General features: G+C 40.4%; 2 protein-coding genes across 15 annotated transcripts; one reads left to right on the top strand and one right to left on the bottom strand.

Moving 5' to 3' along the window:
* Position 1: 1 nt before the first annotated feature.
* LOC148427866 (peripheral plasma membrane protein CASK-like) lies at positions 2-27,844 on the top strand. Of its 13 annotated transcripts, none has more exons than XM_088408137.1 (29): positions 3-870; positions 2,534-2,646; positions 3,510-3,615; positions 4,081-4,158; positions 5,528-5,600; positions 12,069-12,171; positions 12,292-12,467; positions 12,767-12,889; positions 12,965-13,048; positions 13,156-13,255; positions 15,630-15,647; positions 16,291-16,412; positions 16,495-16,572; positions 16,663-16,743; positions 19,347-19,535; positions 19,674-19,752; positions 19,827-19,912; positions 20,031-20,099; positions 20,185-20,253; positions 20,364-20,399; positions 21,444-21,482; positions 21,790-21,986; positions 22,060-22,175; positions 22,901-22,981; positions 23,127-23,207; positions 23,345-23,547; positions 25,147-25,230; positions 26,070-26,096; positions 26,272-27,844. In XM_088408137.1, the coding sequence occupies exons 1-29, from the start codon at positions 812-814 to the stop codon at positions 26,446-26,448; spliced, it is 2,847 nt and encodes a 948-aa protein (XP_088264263.1). In that variant the 5' UTR covers positions 3-811; the 3' UTR covers positions 26,449-27,844. The 13 variants fall into 13 exon arrangements, with proteins under 13 accessions (XP_088264268.1, XP_088264263.1, XP_088264262.1 ...); XM_088408136.1 differs by having other exon boundaries at positions 16,288-16,412; XM_088408138.1 differs by having other exon boundaries at positions 4-870; positions 16,288-16,412; positions 22,916-22,981.
* Positions 6,474-11,354, bottom strand: LOC148427867 (putative G protein-coupled receptor 34). 2 transcript variants are annotated; one of them, XM_088408098.1, is made up of 3 exons: positions 11,239-11,354; positions 11,090-11,170; positions 6,474-8,141 (listed from the first exon to the last, which is right to left on the bottom strand). In XM_088408098.1, exon 3 carries the CDS (start codon positions 8,101-8,103, stop codon positions 6,943-6,945), a length of 1,161 nt encoding a protein of 386 aa, XP_088264224.1. In that variant the 5' UTR covers positions 8,104-8,141; positions 11,090-11,170; positions 11,239-11,354; the 3' UTR covers positions 6,474-6,942. The 2 variants fall into 2 exon arrangements, with proteins under 2 accessions (XP_088264224.1, XP_088264226.1); XM_088408100.1 differs by having other exon boundaries at positions 11,247-11,267.
* Positions 27,845-27,985: the final 141 nt, after the last annotated feature.

The raw sequence follows: 27,985 nt of genomic DNA, 5'->3' as shown, positions 1-27,985 counted from the left end.
GGGACGCTGGGCGGCTGGACACCGTTGCTTGGAAATCAGACGCTCTATGAATGCCATCTTGGCTCGAACGTCAGTAAAAGACATAAACTATGGTTTGCATAGTGGGACGCCATTTTGGGTCACCAGGCTCTTGGGCGACAGATTTGTGGAACTCGGAGCAACCACCAGCATCCGTCTAACGGTGGACCTAACGTTTGAGGTGGTGATGCAATTTGGACGGTCATAAGGGGCGCATACGGCGTATGCGTCGGCGTTGTGATCGACTCCAACGTGAATACTTTTTTTTGGCTTGGTTTCGGAAAGCGGAATTGTCCATATGATACATTTGAGTAGGGTAAAACCTAAGATACTGGGCGTACACAGGAGACGACCGGCTATTCCACCATCAGCGAGCCCATTAACCTAGAAAGCTAACTATAGTGGATAGCCACGTTAGCTATTGGAGCTCAGAGCACCGTGGAACGAACTGGAAATCTTTTTGCCGATGGAGTCCTGCACTTTTTCGTTGAAATAATGATGACCGGAGTCATGCAATTGTCTCCCCGCATAGGAGGAAAATCGCAAACGCTTGCGGTCTGGTCTGTGGTTCCCGTTGAGCTAGCCCGCTAACTGGCTAGCCCGCTCACCGGGATATCAGCACCAGTGAAGGTGGGGCGGGCGGGCGAACTTGGACCCCTTGGATCTCTTATTTGAGACATACCCTTTCCGGTGTCACCGAATTACCACAACAACGCCACCGTTAATTAGGTGCGCAGATAGTGAACTATTGTGAAGAGGCTGTTGGTTGAGCTCCCCAGTTTGCCTTTGGACCATGGCGGACGACGACGTGCTTTTCGAAGATGTCTACGAGTTGTGTGAGGTGATTGGCAAGTGAGTACAGACACGGCACATGCTCATCTTTATCATCCTTTATTATTATTATAGTTATTATTATTAATATGATCATTGCAACGACAGTTATGCATCTATCGTATTGGGCCAATACGATACTGGCATCACTGCTTCCCTGTGCCAATCTAAAGTGACGTGGTTCGTGTGTGTGCAAAAGATATCGTGTGATTGAAAATTTGGATGCAAAGACAACATTACAATGCTTAGTTTGCAATTGATAGCCCACTCGGTGGAGGTCAGCTTTCAGCCACGAATCAAAACATCTGTCAAAACATCACAAAGCAAGTGTCAAACTGTCTGGAATTGTATACTTTGGCACGTTGTGGGAGATGATGGCTTGGGCCTTCTATGTCTTTATGGTCTCTAGACTCTTAGACCCCTGTCCCTCGAAGTGGCACTCCCACTTACTGAAGATATCTGGTCACCAAACAAAGGTTCTGGAAAATGACCTTGAAGCTAAGTACCACCAGCTATCTCATGAATGAAGTTGGCTGAGAGAGCAAAGAGTCCTCTGTGATAACTTTTCAATACCTTTGCTTTGGAAGTTTGAAGTGAGATTTAATGAATATACAATATTCACAAAAAAGTTTGGGATATTTGGATTTCGGGTGAAATTTATGGAAAACGCAATACGTTTATGCTACAGTGATATCATATAATGAAAGTAAGAGTTTTAAATAGAAGGATGCATTGATGATTTCCCCTTCTCCAAAAATTGATTGAGACTAAATGTAACAACAAATGGTCGTCACACCACAACAAAAAATGTGAACGTCTCAATAAATCGTCATGAGCGCTGTTCAGAAGGCAACTTATCGTCTGCTGAGGCATGGCATCCCACTCTTTTGTCAGGTCATTGAGGTTCTGGGGTGCCACCTTTCGAGCTTCTGCACCACAGGTGTCAAACTCCAGTCCTCGAGAGCCGGTCTCCAACACGCAGGGTTGGCGTTGCTCTCGGGTTAATGGCCCTCAGACTTCAGCCTTGAGTGGAGGCTGTAGCTGACCAAACATAGTAATAGGGAAAAAGTTTGCCAAAATTCCAATTTATTTCAAAATCACTCCAGGTAACATCTTCTTAATGCTTTCTTTTGTCCTCACGTGTGAGGATCGTGTGGCTGTTTTATATGATCGCACAGCTAGTGTGATGCAACATGCGACCTCTGCACTTTCCCAGACCCTAATGCACAGTTTCTCTTTTATAATCGCCTTTTGATCTCTGCTAAGAAATATGATGGATTAAAAAAAAAAAAATCTATACTGTACATTGAAATAAGATCCCTTTCCCTTTATGCGTCTAATATACTGTGCACTATTTCAAAGTTTATTTTCAATGCATTCCCTATTATCTTGTCATGATTACAAATGGGACTCAAGATTTCGTGACAAAAGACTGCACAGCTGCTGTAGCATTTTATTTGCTCTTCTGTGTGCAAAGGTTATTGCCGTTGTCAGATCATCAGCCGAGTACTGGATGGAAAGAATGTTTTACTGGCCCAACCATGCATGTTCCTTTATTTCACACAAAATGGAAACCGCAACATAATGGCAAAACGTCCATATGATAAGGCTCCTAAGTGGCTTTTGGCAGACCATATGATTGGACACACATGCATAAGTGTCTGATTAATTGTGTTTGTTTTAGGGGGCCTTTCAGTGTGGTGCGCCGCTGCATCAACAGGGACACAGGCCAGCAGTTTGCTGTAAAGATTGTTGATGTGGCCAGCTTCACCTCCAGCCCAGGCCTCAGCACTGAAGGTGAGAAGGTGTCTAGAACTCGTAGCCATGCTTGTACCTAAACCTTGAGCCTTTTGCACCTGCAACAAGAGATTGTCAAAGTGACCGGTACCACCACATCTGAACACAAGGGCAGTGAATACGTTGCCACCAATTACACTTTGATGCCCAACTCTAAATGTGGTCTGCACGCATAACAGGTAGGCTTCAGGGGCAGGAGTCATCTGGATCTAGTACATGTACATGCATGCACGTCAGTGCTTGCAAAGTGCCATCTGCAGGGCCCCTATCAGGGAATAGCTCTGCAGCCAGCAACAACAGCAAGACAAGGAAATGAGTCCTCAGGAGGAGGTATGCTTACAGCCTCTGGAGACTTGGCCTTTCGCGAGTCTAATAGAAACCTGAATCCTCTAAAATTGAGTCATTGGCATGATCCTAAAGCCTGCCACACGCAGACATGGCCAAAACTGGTTTAATGCACACTGCTTTTATTTGGTTGCAGGTCCTGTACATTGCATGCTTTTCATTGCCCTCTAGTGGTGCATAATTCAATAACACCCAGTTCCCTACAAGGTGAAGTCTAAATTAAAACAGTACAGTATTATTGTTGAACTGTATGTTGTCTGTCCACGTTGGATAATGTTGCCACAATTCCTTATATTTCATTCAGAAACATTTCTGTACTGCAATTGACCTATCATAAATTCTGGAATTCATCTTTGAGTGTGTTTATGTAGACATGATTCCACTAGCTTTGCGAATCTTCACAATGTCAAGAGTCTCTTGATTTATAAGGGACTTATATAAGGGATTTACAAGAACGACTGAATATTGATTTGGCATTGCTAACCAATACTCAAAGTACATCCTGTCTCATTGTTCAGATCTGAAGCGAGAGGCCAGCATCTGTCACATGCTGAAGCATGCGCACATTGTGGAGCTGCTGGAGACGTACAGTTCCGATGGCATGCTGTACATGGTGTTTGAATTGTAAGTGTATGTGTTACGCTCACAACTCATTTGACATTTTTGGCATTTAGCGCTGAAGTGTCTTAACCATTCATTTAAATATTTGGAAAGTAATTTAAGGTAACTAGCTTGCCCACACCCTTTGTTTGTGAGACTGCTTATATTACTAAACACAGTTCCAATACATTTACCAGATTGTCTGTTAAATTTGCATAACACTAACCTTTGCTTCTAATATTTAGAAGAAATGATAAATGTTCCCTATTAAGTGCAATGCAAATCTCTTCTCTGCTGCAATGTATCATATAGAATACATTAATTTCTTCCCTTTTGCACATTACAGACTATGCAGTACTTCAAGAATTAACTCTTAGATGTAGGATGCCTTATGGGTTCTGAACAGAACTATTTGTGTATGTGTAAGTTCGTTTGCCATCAATAATTGATTAAAGCCTAAATGTAACCATTCTGTCCTCTTACCTCTAGTATGGATGGAGCTGACCTTTGTTTTGAAATCGTGAAGAGAGCTGATGCTGGCTTCGTATACAGCGAGGCTGTGGCCAGGTAAGAAACCCATCATTGTCTTGAGTTCTCTTTTTATGAAAGTGTATAGGATTCCCAATAAGATTGTGCATAGTCACACAACAGCTGAAAATTTGCCTGATGTTAATTGGTTAACTTCATTAAATTAAATTTATTATTACTTTTGTCAGATTGATGTGGTTAGTGACTACTATGTTGTTGTTTCATGAACAGAGTGGGACACTATTTTGTCCGTAACTTTGAAGTAATGTTTCATGCACACAACCACGCCAAAAAACAACCAAAAAGGCTGCTAAAAGCCACTATTTTTTTTTAAACATAAGACATTTTCTTCATTTTTTTTCACTATTTAAAATGGTTTCCAGATATCTTTCACCAAAACATCCAGAGGATTAAGAATTGTACCATATTTTTCAACCTCTTTTGTTTCTGTCAAATTTGACGTGTCCTATAAAATTTAAATTACCGGTTAAAAAAAAAAACAACTTTGTTTGGAAATTGGCATGACACAATACATTACCTTGTTTCATTTTACTCTTGATTTATGGGCTCGATACCCAACCATTAGTATCCAAATATATAAATAGTCAATTTCCCATTATATAGTTCCTTTAAAATGATACTAAGTAATTTGAAGGTGACAATCATCGATATCAGTGGTTCTCAAATGGGGGTATGGGTACCCCTGGGGGTACTCAACAAACAAAAAAAACATGCACATATCCATGAAAAATAATTATTGAGTTAATTAAATGTTTCAGGAAAATACAAGTTCATAAAACACATTTTATGTTGAGTAGATAATTCAATATTCATATTTTTAAAAGCCAGAAGAATTGTTCGACCCACTTTGTCACCCACCACTTCTTGTTATCTGTTAAGTTAATGAAAGCTTTTTGAGAACAGGTCTAACACATTATGTTGATTATTTTTTGTGGACAAATATTTTTTAATAATTAAGATAATGATTTATTTTTGTGAAAATATCTCTACTGTAATCCCGAAAGATGACGTTTTGTTTAATATTTTTCAGTGGACAAATATTTATTGATAATTATTTATTTTCGAGAACAGTCTGACACTTTATAATGATTATTTTTTTGTGGAAAAATATTTATTCATTATCAAGTTTATTATTTTTGATAACCGATCTTTTCTGTAATCCAAAGAGAACACTTTATGTTGATAATGTTTTTGGTGAACAATTACAAATGAAGTTTGAAAGGTTCCAAAGTTTAATAAGTCAATCACTGATATTGGCATGTTTAACTGGAATGTTTTAAGTCTTTTTTTTTTTTTTTTTTGGGATGATATTTGGATGAAAACCTATTTCAGGGGCTAAATCACTGAAAAAAGGTTGAGAACCACTGATCCATATATTTCCTTGCAGCCACTACATGAGGCAAATTTTGGAGGCACTTCGCTACTGCCATGATAACAACGTCATTCACCGTGACGTCAAGGTGAGTCGACAGCTTTCTTTCTGCTACACTGCTAACATTCACAACAGAAAAGGAAGCAAGTTACCATCTGGCAACATGTCGAAGTTGCAGTTTAGATTAACACATAGTCTACCTTTTGAACGCTAGTTGGTGATAGTACTCCGCTGAGCTGGTGTTGATGTGAATGGTTGCTTGAGAGGTTGACTGCAGACGCTATGAATTAAATGTTTCTGTTAAACACGAAGGCTTCATTATACGCAAGGAAGTGGCACAGTTGTTCTGTTGATGCAAATGAATGCACACAAAAAGGAATGTGGTATGCAGTGACTTGTCTGGGGCATTAAAATTCTACTTTTTAAAATTCAAATACAGAGTAAGGTACACCTGTGTATTTATGTTTGGTATCAATTGTTATATTGCAGGGGTGTAGCCAGAAATGTGTCTGTGGTGGGACCAGGGTAACACATACCCACACATTTGCATTTTCGCAACCTCTATTTCTATCTGAGAAAGGCTCATTCATCATGCCATCCAGTCAAGGTGTCATGGAATAAAGAGCATACATATACCGAACCTCTCCATTTCATGTGTGATTCTGTTCAGTGTGTGGTGTGCAGCACAAAATATCTCATTTGAATTTTCCTCAAAAGAAGTATAATTTTTACAATGTATTAAAAATAAAATGTAATAGAACTAATTGAGAAAACAATTTGAGAGTCCCTGCTACAAATAGCTATTATAAATGAAAGGTTTTTGCTTAAAATGTTAACTCACTTGAAAAGTGTAGAGAAATATATGCCCACTGAAACTGTAGGCATGTTTTAGTGAATGCTGACAAGTGACAAAATGCTCACAATAGCAAATATTAATGACACTTTTAATTCCGTTGTACATGTTTATTTCGCACTTAAAACAACATAAACAGTATCGTATTTATACAAGTAAAAATTGAAGTACAATTTAATATTTTATACAATGTCAGTACATTGAAATTAATCACACCTTTGAGGTAACAGCATGTTGGCATCTCCCTTGACAAGTTTGACGTTTCCTAAATGGGTGCTTTCAAAAGTTGAGTTCCCACTCCTGATCTACAGAGAGTTAGAAGAGGAAGCGATGCGAAAATATGTCATGTTTATGTAACAGTTTCTATCAATTCATAGCACGTTACCCTACTCCAGAATTTTGCAAAATACCAGATGTGATTTGTTAAGCCTATATATAATAGACACTGACAGTGATAACCCCCCGGATTAGACATGTAACTTGTACAACAATAAAACAAATTGAACATTTTTTTTAGCACAGCATTAAATTGACTGATAACATTCAGAAAAAAAATGTCAACACCAGTGCGGAAGAGTCAGTCCGCAGTTCTTGGTAAAGCCAACGGTACTGAAGGCCTTCGTAACTCTGTTGTTGAGCTGTTGGATGTGGCTTCATTTTGGAAGAAAAGCAGAGTGCTACATCTGTTCTCAAGCGCATGTAAGGCGGTTTTGCGCAGAGAGCCAGACAAAAGAAAGTACATGACAGGATCCAAACAGCTGTTACAGGCAGAGAATAACAGCATGACCTCATTGACGTGATCCACCACGCGCAAGTGGTCACAGGATGCTGTCTCATTAAGCTGGGCGAGAATATAGATTGGCCGAAAGGTGTGATAGGGACCAAAGCAAAGGGTGAACAAGAAGAGGACAAAGAATGATTTCTTAGCCGCACGTTCATATCTTTGTGCATTGGGAAGTCCTGGCTTGTCCCGTGACACTCTCATCAACTGGTAGGCGATTTTGGCATAGGACATGATAAGCATGAGGAAGACAAACCAAAACATTGCCACAAGTACAACATTAAAGTAGGCTTTTCCTCTGGCGAGCCGCCTCTGCTTAAATTGGAAGCATTTGTGGTTGTCCTCTTTGTCCTCCGCAGTAGCAATCATGGGAATCAATGCTGCCATAGACAGGCCCCATAATGCTCCACATGCCACCCAGCTCCATGGCAAACCACACCCACACAGTCGCATGCCCAAGCCCCTCCTCACCCTGCCGTTCCCTTTAAGCCTCAAGTAGCGGTCCAGACTGATTAGCCCCAGAAGCATGATGCTTATGTACATGTTCATGTAGAATAGATTCCCCACCAGCTTGCAGGCCACATGTCCCAGGAGCCAGCGGTTTCCCAAAACGTGGTATAAGATTCGGAAGGGAAGACATGCCAAAAGAACCAAGTCCGCCACAGCACAGTTGATGAGGAACACACGCACAGAGTTGCGGCTGGAGTGAACAAAAAGGAAGACCCACAAGGCAAAGAGGTTACCCACTAAGCCAAGAAGAAACAATAGGGAATAGACAACAGCTAGTGGCAGACGGAGGGTTGCATCATCTAATAAACACATAGTTTGGTTTGGAGTCATCACAGAGGAGATGAGAACAGACTGAGTGGGAAGCGATGTGGCTGAAAGCGAGAACACGGAAGTGTGAGCAAGGGCAGTAGTGCTGAACACGGATGACGAGTCAGTGGAGCTGTCCATTTTGTTTAATCGTTGTTGTCCTCGGCAGAGACCGGTTTCTGAGAAAATTAAACAGAAATGTTACTCATTATGGACAAACAAATCAACACATTTCTTTCAGCATGTACTTTCTCACAGAAAGGGGAAACACTAGACTCATGTTTGAATGTTAGGTACAACCTATTTGCATTGGGGTTGGATTGACTTCTCTTTTTTTCCCCATTTATAACGAATAATAGATAAGATTTTGGTGGCGAGTCAGTGAAGGTGTTGATGTATATTAGCAGTCTGAAATTACTTGCGTTTTGTGGGCGGGAGACATTACCATAATTCCCCAAATATAAGACACACCTTTGTATAAATCGCACCCTTAATTTTGAGGTCCAGTTCTGGTATTTTCTGTTACTGTGTATGAGATGCACCAGTGCAAAAAATATAGCAAAACATAATAAATCTTATCTTCCTAAACTCTTAAAATGTCCTTGGGTTCATATCCATAAGTTATTCATTTGTAGCGTCTAGTTAAGTGAATTTCTGATTTCCCACATTGGGAGCGGTCAGTGAACGCCTCAACAGTGTAACTGAATGTGTTCAAAGCAATGCCAAAAGACCGCAATTAATAAACAAGTCAAATGGAATAGCTTTCCCGCGCCCTCTAATGCTAGCCCTCGTCTGCATACCTAGCCACTCTTAATTGAATCTGGGGGCGCAACTTTTACAGGATTTTCTCCGTTTTAGTAACTTTCCTGAGTGTGAACAAGAATGGACTCGGACGTTGGTTCAGTCTGCTCACTTGTTTTATTGAAAATAATGCCTTAACAACCTCTGCTAACACGAGCTGCTGTTAGCTGCAACAGGCGCTGCTTGCTAACAGCCAACTGACGTCCCCCTCTAGCCTGTCCCAATTTGGTAATCATTGTAAGTAAGGCCACAACCTATATAAAAATGCACATCTAAGCATCAGCACTCTGTTTATGTGACTAACAGATCAATCTTCCTCGGATAAAAATAACATTCAAATAACATTCAAACTTTTGGCCTTCATTTTTGGGGAAAAAGTGATTCTTAGGTTTGGGGAATTATGGCACTTAAAATCCTGATTAGTGTATACCATAGCCATAGGTATCGAACACAAGTGTCAAACTCCGATCCTCAGGGGTCGGAATCCTGCGTGTTTTCAATAATTTGCTTTCCAACACACCTGTTTAAAAGATCCATGTCATCAGCAAGCTCTATAGATGATGATACTGACGTCATGATATGACTGTAAAGTATGTGTCTCTTTGCTGGGCGTGGCTCGGGTTTTTTCCCTAATTTTAGCATAATAGCTGCTATAGCTAATATACCACCAGTCAAAACTTTAGAAATCTTTAAAATTCAAACTGAGGGCAAGTAATTCAAGTTGTTAACTTTTGAAAATGCCCAGCTATGAACAGCATCATCCACTTCATAAAGCTGATATAATACCCAGATCTACATGGCTGCGATGTGAGCAAAGCTGCCTCTGAATAATGCGCGTAATATATCATTGTTTTTTGATTCAATATTTTTTTTTCCGATTACCAAATATCCATCCAGCTATCATCTTAACTGCCTATCGTCATGAGGGTCACGAGCTTAAAGGGTTCACTCAGTCATGGTTCGACGTGACCACTTCTTTTATTGAAAGTAAAATAGAAAAAAACGGTTAACATGTGGGTCTTCTCAAGCTGCTTATGCTAAATAGCTTGCTGATCGCTTCAGTGACAAGGTGGATGATCCACGTTAGCATTAGCATCTAGCTTCGTTGTTGTACTCCTCAACTCACGTAAAATCCCTCAGTCGCCCTGAAGAAGTTTCTTAGAGGCGAGGGTCATGATCTGGGCCATTACCAAACATTCAGTTTTGGTCCCTTTAATATTATAAACAATGTCTTATATTTCCTTTGGAATTTACTTTATTTAAAGCTCAGCTGCGAAAATGTCTTTGCTATAATGTCATGACTTCTTCTTCATGAGTTTTTTAAAGTGTACGCGTATCATGATGTGGGTGACACTCAGTGTCAAGAATAAGACACGACCAGTACCATTTTGTTCTGTGCAAGTCTTTGCAGTTTTAATATATTCCTTGCAAAGAAGTTGTACAGCAACATATTTTGAGTGGGGCATTTTACCTCCTCTGGATATTTGTCTTTTGTTGTATTTAATTGTTTACTTATTATGTCTTATATACAAAATATGTATTGTTTGAACAAATGGAAAAAAAGACCATAGAAAAAAATCAATTTGTTTCATCCAACTCAAGTAAAAATGTTACACAGGGGACCCAAAAGGAAGTTGCCGGTATTTTAACTTTATCTTTATTTTTTCAAAATGTACTTTTCCATTATACATTTCCAGTTGACCCATGTTAATTTATTTATTTTTCCACAATACAGTATATTTACAATTGACCCCTGCTAATAAGGACCATGGCAGTGTGCAGAGTCCAACTCGACATATAATTAACACTGTTTTCTAGATACAGTATATAGCATGAGTTTAGAGAGAAAACGCGGCGGCACGGGTAGGACATTCAAACGTCACACTATAAGCCAAGAGTCGGACGCAAACTCTGCACAGTAAGACAGACATGCTAACCAGTCTTCCACCATGCCACCCGATTATCACATAATTCTTCAATATTTCGTCATACTGTGGAAGAATTACAGTATATCTATAATTCAGGACCATTTTAAACCATGAACTAAAAAACTTTTGACTAGTTGAAGATGTGCAGAAATTAATACAAGAAAAATGGGGTGAATATACATTCAACTCATTTGTATTTGGTGTGTGTTAATAACATGACATGTCATCAAACGGTGCAATAAGACTTTTCAGGCCAATAACTGTGTTCTCTGTTATAACCTCCAAAAACATGTGGTGTAGAGATTGAAATTTGAACAAAAACAGATTCATCCTGGGACTGTTGCAGACCAGCTATTCTTTTGAACACAACTGTACATTCTTTTCTTTCACACACTTACTGTCGGTGCTTTTCTTGTACTGTTGGGAAATTCCAAAGCAACATGAGCGTGTTGAGGTCCAAGGCGTTATCCTCCAGTCATCTTAAACAGAAAATACAAAAAAAAGTCTGAATAGGTGACTGACAAAAAGGAACTTTTACTATACTCACTTGCTCACCGTCCCAGTTAATTCTGCACATGTTGCATCTTCATTCCTTTCTCAAGTTCCTTTTTGTTGTTCTTGTGAAAATGACTGTGAACTCAGTTCGAGAGGGTTGTCTGTGCTCACTCTTTTTTTATGGTGGTGTGTCGCACATCCTACCAACTTTTCACCTCTCATCATGAGAGATGTATTAAAGCTAATTCAGGAAATGGTGAGCTGAGTGATGTGGGCCAAAAATAAGTGATTCAGTGATTTTGAATCATTTCTGTTTTAATTTATTGTTAATTGAAGAAATAGACAACAAATGTTTCTTGAAAAATACTTCAGTGGAAAATGTTCGGACAGCAATAATGTATTCTCTAAATTAGTGTTAATGCATTCTTCACATTCATTGCTGGTGTAAAAAAAAAAAAAATGCTTCACAAATAATTGGTTCATACGTATTGTAAACAAACATGCCTTTGACTTTAACCCATCCATCCATCATTTTGCCTTGTGAAAAAGCCCCAATTCACAATGACCTATTTTTAAATGTTCGAATTTTCAAATGACAATCAAATTCATCAAATTTATTGCCCAACCCTATGATGAGTTTTGTCACAAGTGTTTACCATCCTTGTTATATTCTGGTTGCGGTTGTCTATTTTCATCTTTGAATTAGATATTTTAGAGATGTTTGTGCTTGTGGATGAACTACTGCCATCATACTTTATTGTTAGGAATTGATATCAATGGTGAACACATGACAATGTCAGTAAGGACAGTGTCAAGTTGGTACCTACGCATTGCACATGATTTGAGTGGCTCTTGTTTCCCTGCTTCTCTGTCTGCATGTAGCCCCACTGTGTGTTACTGGCCTCGAAAGAGAATTCTGCTCCTGTCAAACTGGGAGGCTTTGGAGTGGCAATTCAACTGGGAGAGTCAGGTCTGGTCGCTGGAGGTAGACACACATTTTTAACCTTTGGGCCTCCCCTTTGTATATTTTTTCTTGAGCTCGTCACTTTTATCAATGGTGTGTATTTTTTTTTCCAAGGTCATGACATCTTGCTGCTCTTTTCAGGTCGTGTTGGCACTCCCCACTTCATGGCTCCTGAGGTTGTCAAGAGAGAGCCATATGGAAAGCCAGTGGATGTGTGGGGATGCGGAGTAATCCTATTTATTCTCCTGTCAGGCTGTCTACCTTTTTACGGCACAAAGGATCGCCTTTTTGAGGCTATCATCAAGGGAAAATACAAGGTACTTTTTGTTTTTCCCATGGCACCCTCAAGCATGTATTTCAATTAACAGTATGATGTGAAAGCTATTTTCTTTAAAAGCGGGAGGTATCGTCGCACTGTGAGATTACAGCACACTGAGAGGTTGCCTATTTTTCTTGCATGAGTAATCTGTGGCAGAAGCAGTCACAGCAGGAAGTCAGATTTCTTCTGTCCTGCCTGCAAACATCCATTGTGGTTCTAGTTCTGCGATTTAGAGTAGAGTTCATATGTTCAATGGACCGAACTCTCTTCAAATCTTTGCATGAAACTGTTGTCCAGATGAACCCACGCCAATGGGCCCACATCTCAGAGAGTGCCAAAGACCTAGTGAGGCGCATGTTGATGCTGGACCCCGCAGAGAGAATCACCGTTTATGAGGCTCTCAATCATCCCTGGCTGAAGGCAAATTGGAGCAATTTGAAATGAGCCTTAGGTGTGTCATGTGTGGATGCACTAACCTTTATTGTGGTGGTCTAGGAGAGGGACCGGTATGCCTACAAGATCCACCTTCCTGAAACAGTGGAACAACTGAGGAAATTCAATGCCAGGAGAAAGCTCAAGGTCAGCATTTTGTTGAATACAGTGATCTCTATGAATCAAAGTGTAAAGAAGAGAATTTGTCCTATCATCGACTTAACAAGTTTTAGCGTTCCCCCCCACATTTTTAGGGTGCAGTCCTGGCTGCTGTGTCAAGCCACAAGTTTAATTCCTACTATGGTGACCCTCCTGAGGATATTCATGACTTTTCTGATGATCCAACCTCCTCAGGTGACTGTCACAACTCAATTTTTTTTCTCCAGTAAATACATTTTGCAATTAAGTGCTGCACACTGAAGTATCTTTTAACTATTAGATGGTAGTTTCAGTGGCTTTATAATGTAATAAGGGCTGCAAATAGCATTTATTTATCCAGCGATCCATTTTTCTACCAATCGGGTTATGGGCGCAACAACTTTTAATAGGGAAGCCCAGAATTCCTTCTTCCCAGCCTCTTTATCATAGCTTCTGTGAAGGGATGCTCAGGTGCTCTCAGGCCAGTAGAAAGACATAGTCTCCCCAGTGTGTCCTGGGTTGTCCCCGGGACCTCCTCCCAGCGGCACATTCCCGGGACACCTGATCAGAAACACGTGGAAGCAAGGGTAAGGACTTAGATTGACCGGTAAATCAAGAGCTTTGCTTTTATGTTCAACTCAGACAGACAGACAGACAGACAGAGTCTGCATCACGGCAGCCGCTGGACCGATCCTCGTCTCAGAGAAATTTATGAAAGAAGACTAAGACAAGCCCAGCTGCTAAGCAGCAAAATAGTAACTCAGACCAACCAAGATTGACTTTTCTTCACTGGCAAAGGGAGGGCTTGGCTCTCACTCTCATGTTTGCCGAAACCGGCGCAAGCCCAGCCGTCCCCGCCTGTTTTTTATTCATTCAGCAAAGGATTGGACATTACAAAACATAACAAAAAGCGCCAGCCGGGCGCTGCCAACAGCTGGGCCAAGGTTTCAGTTGACACTTTCCTTTCCTGCGTCAACAGCTTTATCTAAGGACTGGGCGACATGAACTAGAACTGCATAGCTGGATGGCAGTGCATGGTATTCTAGACAAGACACAAACACATAATGATAACAACCTAATATATGATTTCCTTGGGGATTCCGTGAGGATTCCCCCCATGACAGGCACTGACCACCATACGGCCACAATTTCTGTATCACCCACCTCAGGATGTGCGGATCATTGTCTTTTCAGACCAATGTCCTCTGCCTCCCCTGGGGTGCGTGTGAAATTTTGCCAGAGGTGGAAGTTGACTCGTCTTCTGCAAGATGTTCCCAGCAGACCCCCACGACATGTTTGGGCCTGGCAGGTCTGACTAGCATCTGCTGCCACCATTGAAGCCAACACAGCACCAAGTGGTGATCAGTTCAATGCTCCGCCCTCTCTTCACTTGAATGTCCAAAAGATGCGGGTGCAAGTCCGATGACATGCCCACAAAGTCGATCATCAAACTGTGGCCTTGGGTGTCTTGGTGACAAGTGCACATATTGACACACTTATGTTTGAACATGATATATACCCCTCTAGAGAGGACTGCTAGAAGATCGCTAGATTTACTTATTTACTTAGCAGATTAACATATTTTTAAATACCTATTTATTTTGTCATTTAATTAACAAACTAAATTATATTAATTCATTCTATTAAGTTTATTTAAGTAGTCAAGTTTAAACCTCCACCCTTATGTTCAAAAACAGGGAGTTATTGACAACAGGCACAGCAGAACATGTGCAAACAAAACTTAATATGAAGTTTAGTTACTAATTTTTGACCAGAACATTTCAGAAAATTGTCAGAAATGTTGATTATCGTAGTATATATATATATATATATATATATATATATATATATATATATATATATATATATAAAGAGATTGCACATTCATTCATTTTGAGACCACGTGTAGTTATCAACCATCTAAACCAGACTCTTCATGTTTCAAGCCTTTCGATTCTTGCGTTTTTGTTTTTTTTTTGTTTTGTTTTTTTTCTTTGAAGTGACCACAGCGTGTCTGGTTAGAACTTCCTCTTTTCTGTGGAATTTTATACAGTATTAGCTGCACATCCCTGTCTCAGCCTAGTCTCACTTCCTTCCATGACAAGTTCAGACTGCACATGCATTCCTCCTTCTTGGCACCATAAAACCACCTTTCACGGCACACACAACAATGAAATAAGAACATTTGCCAATTACAATACATTGTATTTGAAGTTAAAAGCTTACCTCAACGCAAAATGATTGTAATAAATGTATGTGTAATAAACGTGTAATAAACATACTGTGTTGCACATACCGCTACCTATAACTACTGATGTTTTCTGAGTCATTCAGCTGCACTTCCTGTTGGATTTGTTGCGGTCGTCTGTTGTAGACTTGCTGCTGCTGTTAGTGCATGCTTACAGCTACTTTCTTCATTTAGTTTGCTTCTGCTGACATTGGTTTCCCTCTCTCCTCAAGCTGCTCTTTCGATCATGCCCTGTGTACCCCTTGCATACTTTTTCCTGTCATTGTGAAATCATACACTTCTGAAACTGTTTTTGTGTGTCCTCTAATGCCAGTATCCTTTCTTGTGCATCGCTGCACTTAGGACTGCTTGCTGCAGAAAGTACGTACGCCTGCTCCAACATTTAGAACTTTTGATGTGCATTATCACCTTCTTGACTCCTGTCCCTTCAGCATTAGTATTTAAGTTTCTTGTTTTTTGTTTCCAACTCATCCCATATAAAATACCCCTTAATGAATTGTGCACCTTTCCTCCATAAACTTTCAATCCTTTGGGATGTGCCCAACCATAGATGTTGGAGATTTAATCTGTATATTGTTTACTTGGTTGATATTTTTAATATAGTTTGCAAAATGTGGAGAATATTTAAGAGCTTTTTCCCAATGTGTGAAATTGCTGCTTATTGTCAATTTACACTGCGTAACTTTGTGAGATGACTTTCCTCTACTGTCAAATTGATGCCACTGCTGCTGTTTCTCTGGTTTTGCTGCATGTGTGGGCAATGCAGCAGGTACTTTGGGTTAAGTAGCTGAATGTTTACCTGTTCTTGTCGTTGTGACTTTGCCTGTGCTGGGATTGTGCATCTGTCTCCTTTGCCTGTTTATTGTTGTATTTATGTTTCTGTTTGTACATGCACTGACCAATGTTTGTGTATTGTGTTATCTTGAATGTTTAAAGGACTGCTAAATTTAATTATAAAATGCACATATTTTTGTGGCTAACTTGTTTGTGTTTGCATTCTCAGGGGCAGTGTCACAGGTTTTGGACAGTCTAGAGGAGATTCATGCTTTGACAGACTGTAGCGAGAAAGATGTGGACTTTCTCCACAGTGTATTCCAGGATCAACATCTACACACCCTATTAGATGTGATTTGACCTTCTTAATTTTAAACTTCTTGTCACGTCACAACCTTTATCATTTAGTCATGGTGCTTTTTTTCCTTTGCAGTTATATGACAAAATCAACACCAGATCATCTCCACAAATTCGAAATCCTCCCAGTGATGGAGTGCAGAGAGCCAAAGAGGTAAGCTTGAAGCAATTCTCATATGATGGCAAGTTGAAGAGTTGCTGCAGGTCATTGTTATTAATCTTTTTGTTATAATTTTTGCCCAAGGTACTCGAGACAGTCTCTTGTTATCCAGACAACATAGAGGCCAAGGAGCTTAGAAGGATCCTCACACAACCACACTTCATGGTGGGCGCACAGAACATGCAAACACACACACACACACGCACACAAACTTACAGATTCTCCCTTGTGGTCCGACAAGAATTGTCAATTTTGAGATTTTAATGCGTTTTTTCGCAACATCTTTGTGAGACACTAATCAGACAACATAATCAAGGTACAAATACTGGGTGCACGTGTTTGAATTAATGCTGGATTTTGTGCATGCGTGTCAAAGTTTGTTAGCACAACTCCAAGCTGTTGTGTCAGAAGTAGAGTACAGTATGCAATCCGCATAACTACCCTGACCACACAAAGCTGCTTAGCACCTGAGCTGGGTTAGTGAATTCAGACTTGCCAGGGAAAAGCTGGTGAACAGAAGGGATGACGAGAAGCCACTCTGAGGGGCTTCATTTAACAGTTGAGCGGAATGCTTGCGCTTTCTTCTGCTGGCCACGGTCAAGGTGAAACCAGAAGGCAGGTTGTGGACCCACTCACTCTGAAATCGATCATAGAATCACAAGGAATATGCAGGACATTTGCCCTTGAAGGTGAACTATGTTTTCTTGTGTCTTTCTGAGGTGTGGTTTCAATTGTAATGCACAACAGAATTTTTGTCGATTAGTTAGTATGTATGCGTGGGTCTTACAATAAGTCTATACATGCAGTGTGTAAGGTGAACCCCCACCTATTCATGGTTTACAAGTCAAACTTCGTGCAGTCGTGTTATTTATTTATTTTTTTTCATTTGCATCTATGTTCAGCTATTCACCGAATATCGTATAAGACCCTATGATGACACACGATGGTTGCTTCAATGCAGGTTATTTAGAATGTCGTAATTTCCATCAAGGAAGTATTGTTATTGTTGATAAATCCCAACTGCTTGAATAAGACCTTCGTATTTCAAGGAAGAGGTGAGTCCCCCCCACCCCTAATTTTTCTTTCTTTTATTTTTTGTAAATGAAGTCAGACATTCAGATTTTTTTTTTCCTTTTATTTTTTTTTCAATGGTAATGGTATTATTTGGTTATTTTGGCTTGCAGGCTTATCCCTTTGCCATGAACTGGACAAGTATCCAAAAAGGAACTCTTTGTCCCTGTGTGCATTAGCAAACTGTCATTTTATCTTTTTAATATTATTTTTATCTATATATATTTTTTAATTTTATAATGCAGGGCTAGGCAACCCAGTTCCTAGCGAGCCGCATACCTGCATGTTTTTGATGACTCTCTCCTACATCACACCTGATACTAATAATCAGGAAGCTTTGCAGAAGCCTGATAATGATCCTGCTCATTTGAATCAGGTGTTTTATAGAAGGGAGTCATTTAATACATGCAGCACGGCAACTCTCTAGGAAAGAAGTTAACTACCCCGGCATAATGTCTTCTTCCTGGCAGAATGGCCTTTCAGCTCATGTTGCAACATGTGTAGTTACCAATTCTCAGCAGCCTCAGCCAGCATTTTCACTGGGTCTTTCGCTTTTGCACTCAAATTGATACACATATTTAAGACTCAAGCGCTCATCTCTGTCAGATTGTGTCTGCTTTTAGAGTGGTTTGATGACTTGTGGCTTAAACTGGCATATAATGGTTGTAACAGATGAACGAGGCATTTTCAGGCTTTTGGAAATTGCACCCTAGGATGAACTGGGGTAACTTATATCCATAATTCTCTGTTAGTTACCTTGACTGATTTCTTTAGTGTTTCCCATATTTTAATTGAGTGTTTTTTAGTGATGGCTTCAGATATGTCTTTCTCCTATTATTCTGACATTTAGCAAATGGAAATGATGCAATATATAGTCAAATAAATGTTTTTCACAAATCGATACACTTGGTGAACACCTACACAGATATGTTATTTTTTCCAAATTATTGACCATTCTAAAGTGCTGTATTCTCTTTTTGACAATGTAGTAATACAAATATGCAGTTTTATTGGTTTCCGGACAATGACTGGTTGTAATTAGAGCAGCATAGAAGAAAACAGCCCGATGTAGCCCATGAAAGTGTGCTCCGAAGCACCCCTCAATCATGAATGTGTCCATAAAAGCGAAGGCCATATCTGAAGGCAAAGTTATGAAAGGCCACATGTAGTCAAGCTTCCCCGGAGGTTATGTTGTGAGGCCTTTAGAAGTTAAGTTCTGACCTTTGGAGGACACATCCTACGGATTAGTGGATGTGTAACATTCAATTGGTTGTAAGTACACTCTTGTGACACACCTAAGGTCAACTTCTATCCAATAAGCCTGAAATGCCTTGCAATTTGATCCCGCTAAATAATTCAGTTTTCCTCAGAGGTTCAGCTTCACATTTGAAAATGACAGCTTTTAATGCAACATAGTAAGTTGCTGTATGAAACTTAGCGATAATTTGCACTTAACAACAATACGCTCATCTCATTTCTAATATAGAGGCAGCTAGTTCTCTCTCCTTGATTGTCAATAATGTTGGCCCGGTAATACTGTAGCTGTTGGTAAAAACATACAGTAGGTCAGTGACTTGATCAGTGGCCTCAGAGGATTAGTGTAAGCCACACTCTTTAAAGCTTCCATGAAAACACACACACAATGTAAGGAGCATGTATCTTAGCTATGAATTCATGCTTTCCATGTTTCCACTCAGGCTCTACTACAGACTCATGATGTAGTAGCACATGAGGTCTACAGTGATGAGGCACTTAGAGTGACCCCTCCACCTACATCCCCTTACTTGAACGGAGACTCACCAGACAGCACCAACGGAGACATGGATCTGGAGAATGTTACCAGAGTCCGCCTGGTGCAGTTCCAGAAGAACACAGATGAGGCTATGGTGCATACACACACGCACACACAACGAATTTCCGAATTCCTGTCCGAAAAATAGAGATGCACACCTGGACTCGTGTAGTTGCATTGACCACAGTCAGTCAATCAAACCTCTCTCAGACTTGCTGTGTATACTTCACAGGGCATTACGCTGAAAATGAATGAGCTCAACCACTGCATTGTGGCTCGTATCATGCATGGTGGAATGATTCATCGGCAAGGTCAACTCCCTTTTTATTCTTTATCTTCATATTATGTCATGTACATTGTCTCAACTTTTGCTGCTCAACTTCAGGTACCCTGCACGTTGGAGATGAAATCAGAGAAATTAACGGAATTAGTGTTGCCAATCAAACTGTGGAACAGCTCCAAAAAATGCTTGTGAGTTACCATCTAAGTTGGATGTTTGTTATTTTAACAGGATAATGTGATCTTTCATACTCTCAGCATGTTGAATTGTTGTTTGTATGTTAGTTTTTAAGTGCTTTTTCATCCACAGAGGGAAATGAGGGGAAGCATCACGTTCAAGATTGTACCTAGTTACCGATCCCAATCCAAGTCTTGTGAGGTACTAAACCAAATGCTAGTATGCTTCCATGTTTGCATATGTGGGCAAAAGACAACAAAAGCATAGGAAACGGTTTGTCTTACAGAAGGAGTCACCAGATTTGTCTCAACATTCGGCTGCTAATGGCCATGCAAGTGTCACCAGCTCCATCCTAGTATGTATACATATACTGTAATTTCAGTACGTCACTTTGAAAGCAATAAATACATTTAATGTTAAATATGTAATGCTATTATTTACAAGGCTTTATTGGTTACCCAACAGGATCTTCCTGCAACAATTCAGCCCAAAGCTCGTCAGGTGAGTTCTACAGCAAACCTTGAATCTTCATGTATATGTAAAAACCATCACTGGTACATTGCTAGATTTATATTCGGCAGGGCTATTGAAATGTGGGCGCCCTCGGTAAAAAAATCTTTCGTGTGCATAGAAAACGAAACCAAGGAATCGAATCGGTTTTATTTTATTCCCGTTATTTCCCCTCTCAAAATATCAGAAAATAATTCCCTTTAAAAACATTTGGACACCCTGCTGACTAAAGAAAAGTGATATTGCAGGTAGTGGCACAGGAAACATTTCAGGATTTAAAGGGAAATAAATTCAATGAAATTTTAGCTGTTTTTTTATGCTAACTTGAAAAATTTCAAGTTAAAGACAAGATGGCTTCGACAAATGGCCTTCATATTCTTGGTGTTTATTTGCTAATTTTCCACTACATTTGAATATGCCATAATTTTGTTGTCAAATTTTAAAGTGTAAATTAAAGCAATTTTATGCCTTTTGGAGATTATTCCATCATTTCTTTGTTATTTTGTGCACATAAATAGAGATTTTTACCCGTGGTGGACAAAGGTTTAATCCCCACTGTAACTTCCACCTTGGACTCGGGACATTTAACCTTAACTTCGCTAAAGGGTCCATTAAATAGTTATCCTAAATTCCACAAGACTTCTCATAACGGCAGTCATTTTGCAGTGGGGAATGTGCCGCTCAGAACTCGAGTGGGAGTCATACTCACTCGCCAATGAACCTTTAAATACCCTTACTGTGTGTTTAGAAGGTTCGAGGTAATAACACTGAATTGGGAGGGGGAAAAATATTGATCAAACCAGGGTTTTCTCTCTGTCACAACTTCCCCTGTAAACCTTAACATTCACGGGCTGCATGATTAACTTAATACGCAAAGGTAACCCACAATTACTGCTGATGGCATATGGACAGAGCATTGCATATGTCCCATTCAGCTTACAGTTGTGAGCTTCTTGGTGCACCTCTTGTTTGTGCTCCACAACCTGTTCTACTGCATGATTCATGTGTAAGTGTTTGATGCTCTCAACTCCATAGATCTCCAGACCTGCTATCCAGGACAAATTGTCCATTAAGGTAAGATGTTTACTAGAGGAAGCACCTAGAAGTAGATCCCGACTCACCATATCACAATCGCAAAGCACTGCCCTCACTGTAATGAGACATACAGTACAGTTCGGCAGTTACCTTGAGCTAGTACGACACATTCTCCCTTCAATTCTGTTTCCTTTCCTACCTTCACGCTTAGTCTCTCGATAGCAATGTGTTTGCAAAATGTTGATTTATCAGCCACTTCATTTTTACATCGACATCGGAACTAATACCTTGTGCTGTCCCGTGATGACGCAAACAAAAATCATGTCTGACTGTTCCACACCTGCAGATCTATGTCCGTGCTCAGTTTGAGTATGACCCGACAAAAGATGACCTCATACCTTGTAAGGAAGCTGGCATTTGCTTCAGGGTGGGTGACATCATTCAGATTATCTCCAAGGATGACCACAATTGGTGGCAGGGAAAGCTGGAGAATACCAAGAATGGCACAGCGGGCCTCATCCCTTCGCCAGAGCTGCAGGAGTGGTGAGTGACAAAATGGCCAACTTTGCTCATGTGCTTATGTGCAAGCATGGGACACTTGATGTTGTGTTTATAGGCGTGTGGCATGTATAGCCATGGAGAAGACCAAACAGGAACAACAAGCTAGTTGCACCTGGTTTGGCAAAAAGAAGAAACAGTATAAAGACAAGTACTTGGCCAAGCACAATGCAGGTAAATGCCATGCTTTCGCATCAAAGTATATTGCACAGTACAGTACACCAGTCGGTGCTGACACGATAAACAGCAGAGGCTCAGTAGTGATTTGAAAGTGATGTTCTAGCATACTGTATGTACTGTATTTGATCAGGCTGGGTCTTTGTACAATGCAGTCATTGCACAGCATTGTGTGTAAATTACGATCTGCTCTCGAACCTGCGGTAGCACTTTGAAATGTGTCCTGTTAAATGCAGTGTTAGCATACTGCATTTGCCTCACCTGCCTTGCCCTGCTTCTTTGCCTTAAAGACCTTCACCTCAGTCAGTGTTACTCTTGTCTAACCAATTGACTATCCAGTTAGGATGCAACATTTTTTGTTTCCTTTGATTTGAATATGTGTGTTTATTAACCCTTGCGCTCCCATCCTCTGCCCATGTTTCATGCTGTCTCATACCCTATGACTTGGCTGCATGTAAGTAAATCCAGAGAGCTGTTATCCAGCTTCTGTGTTTTCTTCCTCTTCCGTTGTAGTCTTCGTCTTCCCTAATATGTGTTGACCATTGAATGCAAAAGACTATTGTCTTAGTAAATAGACAAACACTGTAGTTAGATGCTTGTTGGTATAGCATTTTCCTTGACTTGGCTTGTTCACTTTTGATCCATGTTAAAAGGTATTCAATAGTCTGCATTACTTTCATGATTACATTACTGGAGCCAACGTTTGCCCTTTATTTTTACAGTGTTTGATCAACTAGATCTGGTGACATATGAAGAGGTGGTCAAGCTACCTTCATTCAAGAGGAAAACACTGGTTTTGCTTGGTAAGTCTGGTTGGTAAAGTCTACTTTCAAGCGTCTAAGAATTATGATGATGAAGCTGTCATTTCAAATTGATGATTTGGTCGTCTATATTGGCTGCCAAAAAGGGAAAGAAAAAAAAAGTTGACACACATGGACTTCGTTTCAGGTGCACACGGAGTTGGTAGGAGGCACATCAAGAACACGCTCATCACAAAACATCCAGAGCGTTTTGCCTACCCCATCCCCCGTAAGAAATACACATGCGACACACACGCACACAAACACTACTCGTTTGTATACATTAATGAGGTTGCTGTCATTTTTTTGCCCTGGCTGAATTTCATGTCTATAGCTGAACCTTTTCCTCATGTCTCCCTCCACCAGACACGACGCGGCCTGCAAAGAAGGATGAGGAAAACGGAAAGAACTATTACTTTGTATCTCATGAACAGATGATGCAGGACATCAGCAACAATGACTACCTGGAGTACGGCAGCCATGAAGATGCAATGTACGGAACCAGGCTGGAGACTATTCGGCAGATCCACGCTCAGGGCATGATCTCCATTTTGGATGTGGAGCCACAGGTGAAGTGCAGCACACTTGTCAACAGCCACAAATGACCCTTTGACTTCAAATCTCTCTCCAAGAGATTGTTTGACCGTTGAGATTGTAAGTACATTTTCCTATAAGAGATCAGGGAAGTATGCATTTCATCTAATGCGGGGATGGGCAACCTAAAGGCTTCGATTTTTCACCAGTGCAACATCGGACCTGACGCTCCAAACCAGATGTTTGACAAAAATGCTACAGTATTTTAGCGGTGTACAAACACATACATAAATGCATAAACTATGGCACTTAATAATGTAATTTTTCATTCTGCATTTCTCAATGCATTTCCGGATTCCCTTGCAAATAAAAAACAAACAAAAAAAACATCATTGAAGGAAGGCACAAAACTGCATAACAGAAATCCATCATTTTGTTCATGTTTACCACAAAAATCAACATTTAAAATATCAATTTTATTGATGTATCATTTTAGTCATGCATATTTTGTAAATCACACCAAATATATTGGACCTAATCGTGTTGTATTACACTGCCCAAAGAGACCCCATGTAAATGCAACCAACTATATGTGCTATCATATTACAACTTATATATTGCAACTTAAAACTAGTGTCGCTAACTCTTTGTTAAGGTGAACATGTATTAATTGTTTGTTGTTGTTGTTAAATCAATCACCGGGCCTCTCAGAAACTACATCCTTTATGCAAATGAGCTTCACAGATCGACACGGTTATTCTATTGACACTGCTGCGACTGCACAAAGGCAGTTTTGCGGGATGAATTGTCTTGGGCAAAAGCAAAGCACTCCTCAGTAGAGGCTCACATTACACAAGGGGACATTCAAAATGAAAAGAAGTGCACCGTCGATTAAGAAAGCAACGTCCCAATTGGTATGAAAAATCACAATGATAATAATTGGTTTGCATTTTCTTTATAGGTACCTCTTTTGGGACTGAACACGATACAATACTTAACATTAAATAAAACAACATAAAAAGTCTAAAAAAATAAAATAAAATAACCAAAAAGCTGAAGAAAAATTGCGAGTTTCTTTTCCTTTTTGAGAGTGTCTTTTCCTTACTGCTGTAGTCCTACCACTGTGCTGGCGCAAAGCGAGTTTGTAATCAGTTTGTAAGAAGTCTCGACATGACCTCTTTTCATCTGTGAAGCCCTTTGAGACTTCGGGGGTTCAGGGCTGTACAAATAAAATTTGATTGATTGATTGTCAACCTTTGTTGGTGTGTCTGCGTGCGCTGCCATGTATTAGCAAGGTATCTTTTGTGAATATGTTGTTAAGACACCGAGCAAACTGCGGGTGCAAATGAAGTGCAATTAATAGTGCTATCATTAGCCGCAGTGAATTGGAATTCCACAGTGTCCAGCTTGTGCCGCATTCAAATTCAAGCTGCTCATCGCAAAAGTGAATGGACCCAACTCTAATGCTGTGTTCCAAATGATGGAAGTTGTAGTTCTCTGATTTTCTAGCATTATTCCACATAACAAAAGGTATCATCAGTTCGTAGTTTGAACATTTGACACGAGAAATGCTAGGGCGAAAGGCAAAGAAAATGACAGACTTGTTGAGTGTGTCTTTGCGTTTCTCATTTCAGGCACTGAAGATTCTCAGAACTGCTGAGTTTGCTCCTTATGTTGTCTTCATCGCGGCTCCCACTATCACGCCAGGCCTGACCGAGGTACGGTGACAGGCTTCCATATCTTCCCTTGCACTCAATAGCGGGTTGTTGTGTTGTTTCCAGTAAAATCCTGTGAACGACACTCAATCAATCTCAAAGCGATGGTGATATACAAGGGCTCAATAAGGAACGCAAATAGTTTATATTGTTTAGATGTTTAAGGGGTACGTGAATTATTACCAAGGTTTCTGCAGCTATCAGCAAATGTAATTTACCGCGTTTTAATGCCTTGAGAGGAACAACACATTTTTTTAATTCAAATTAGGAGCACATTTATTCAAACATAGAGCAACATATCCTAAGTTGTGTGACCGTGAATCCTTTGCATAACTTTTCTTTGTTGTCAAGTTGTGTACGATTGCGCATTGTTCAGCCGCACAGTTTTCTTTCAAACAAGCCGGAAACCAAATAGACGATATTGCACACTTTATCTTCTAGAGTTGCTAAATAATATATTCCATAGGGATACCGATACAAAGGTAGTTTAAAAAGTTGGATAAATTAGACATGGGTGGCACAGCACTATTTGAAATCATTGTTTAAAATTGGGCAAGTATGAGAAACCGTCATTGATTTATAGCGCATTTTCACGTTTTTCTCATAATCAAGAATGAAAACAAAACTTCTTTCGAAAGGGTCATTTTGAAGTACACGGTTAACTATCATTTTACTATGTGTTTTTGCATATGAAAACCTCGACTCACTGTTCACGCATCCAAAAGCGGCGCTCAAGCAGCCACGGTTATATTCTCAATTGCATTTCTCACCTACCCTCTTTGCTTTAAGCACGCTTGTCTTTTCTTTGGCATGCCTGTTTTTTTCCCCCATTTGCAATGGAGGTTCCCAAATGGTGTCGCAAACTGCCTGTAAGTATTCAGCGTTCACGTTGTGCACGTTTGACTCTGTGGGTTGTGTAGCGTCAAATCCCAAGAGCCCTTTAAAGTGTGCCGCATCTGTAGTGATCCTCATTGCACGGAAACTTGACTGCCAATGCGTGTGCGTTTTTGCTTGGTATAGGTTTTTGTTTTTTTTCCTCCTCAGGATGACTCGCTGCTGAGGCTCCAGAAAGAGTCGGAGATGCTGCAGCAGACTTACTCTCACTACTTCGACCAGACCATCATCAACAACGAGATAGATGACACCTTGCGCCTCCTGGAGGAGGCTGTGGAACTGGCGTGCAACACCCCTCAATGGGTCCCGGTGTCCTGGGTGTACTGACGTAAGGACCGCAGCGGCAGCAGCTCAGCTCGTCGAGGCGTCCGCATCTCCTCCCGAACAGATAGATGTACGACGTGTGTGCTATCGCCTGGAATGTGGTGTGATCAAAATTCTTTGTTTTGTAGATCCAGCTGTAATAAGACAAGAAATAACAGTGCCAGCACACGAATACTTCAATCCGGCCCTTTTTGTCTTTTGCTGGCCCCCGAGGCCTTCATGTGTACATATACGCTACATACGTACTGACCGGTCTGCAATGATATCAGTGCTAAGAGGTGTTAGGTGAAAAGGCTTCTGCCCTGAGTTAGTTGAAGGCCGCGGGGAATGTGGTCCGTACTTTGTACATTTCTTTTCAACAGAACGAATGAATGATGATAATGATGAGGCAATAGCAAGTATGACATTAAGCAGGTGCGCACGGATCCTCGAGAGCCCTCTCGGTGGAACCCACGCGTTTAACCCCTTGAACTGTGAAGCACATCTGAAGCACAAGTCATTCGCCGGACGGCAGACCTGACAAAAAGCACAGAAAACCTGGCAGTTTTGTTTTTTCCCACCTCTTATTTATTCCACCGTTTTGCCAACTCACCTCTTGTACCCCGTGTCCCTCCCCGACCTATAACTGTCTTTGTTTACATCCAAATTTGCACAAAAAGGACAATGAAGATCATGTCGGCTCGCACATTTTGCTGATCATGCAGGTACAACAAAGTTGAAAGAAACTCGGGGAAGAGGTTTGTAACATCTATGCACACCCCCAGTTTCTCTCGGACAGATGACCAGGGCCGTTGTTTTCCTCTACACTTCTGTTATTACTTACTTGTGTGCGAGGAGTCATCCCTGTGCTAGAAAAGGGTCAAACTTCACGTAGGTAGGACGTGTCAAATTGTAAAGCCGATGTTTTGGAACTGAACTATTGCGGTTATGGAAAAAAAGGCAAGTATTTTGCTTTTGCGGGTGAGTAAATAAGAACACTTTCTGTGTAAACGTTTCAATGGTGAGTATGTCGTTTGCGTCAACTCCGGAGAGCCACTGTTTAATAAGTGTAAATGTTTCAGTGGTATGTCATTTGCGTGAACTCCAGAGAGCCATTGTTTAATAATGTTGAGAAGATGCTCAGTGTTGAACATAATGTTGACGCTTATCCCTGAAGTAGCACAGCGCTTCCCCGTCACACGAGTGACATTGTCATGATTATTTTTTCACAGTGAAAGCTGCTTTTGTGCCTATTCAAGTGTTTTCATTTTAACTGGTGTGTAAATGACTTCTGTAAATGTCCAAAGCAGCTCTTGTGTATGACATGTTTGTTTTGGTTTCTTTTTTGTTTTGCTTTTTTAATTTCATTTTGTAAAGAAAAAATATATACAGTATCTTAAAAGGAATGTGGGGAAGCAAAGTTGTTTGACTTGTGAGTTGGCTGTTTTGTTCTGTGTTGAAGAAGGGAAAGAAATTAGCGCAATGGCATGTTAGTGTGTATGATCAAAATTTGCACCTTCACATCTAATGGCTGCTGCTATAGGTTGCTTACACTTGCCGT

Source organism: Hippichthys cyanospilos, chromosome 2 (assembly GCF_059441005.1).
Source record: "Hippichthys cyanospilos isolate Australia breed blue-spotted pipefish chromosome 2, RoL_Hcya_1.0, whole genome shotgun sequence".
Taxonomy (NCBI): Eukaryota; Metazoa; Chordata; class Actinopteri; order Syngnathiformes; family Syngnathidae; genus Hippichthys; species Hippichthys cyanospilos.
The sequence above is the reverse complement of the archived record's forward strand: the minus strand, read 5'-3'. Positions and strand labels throughout refer to the sequence as shown.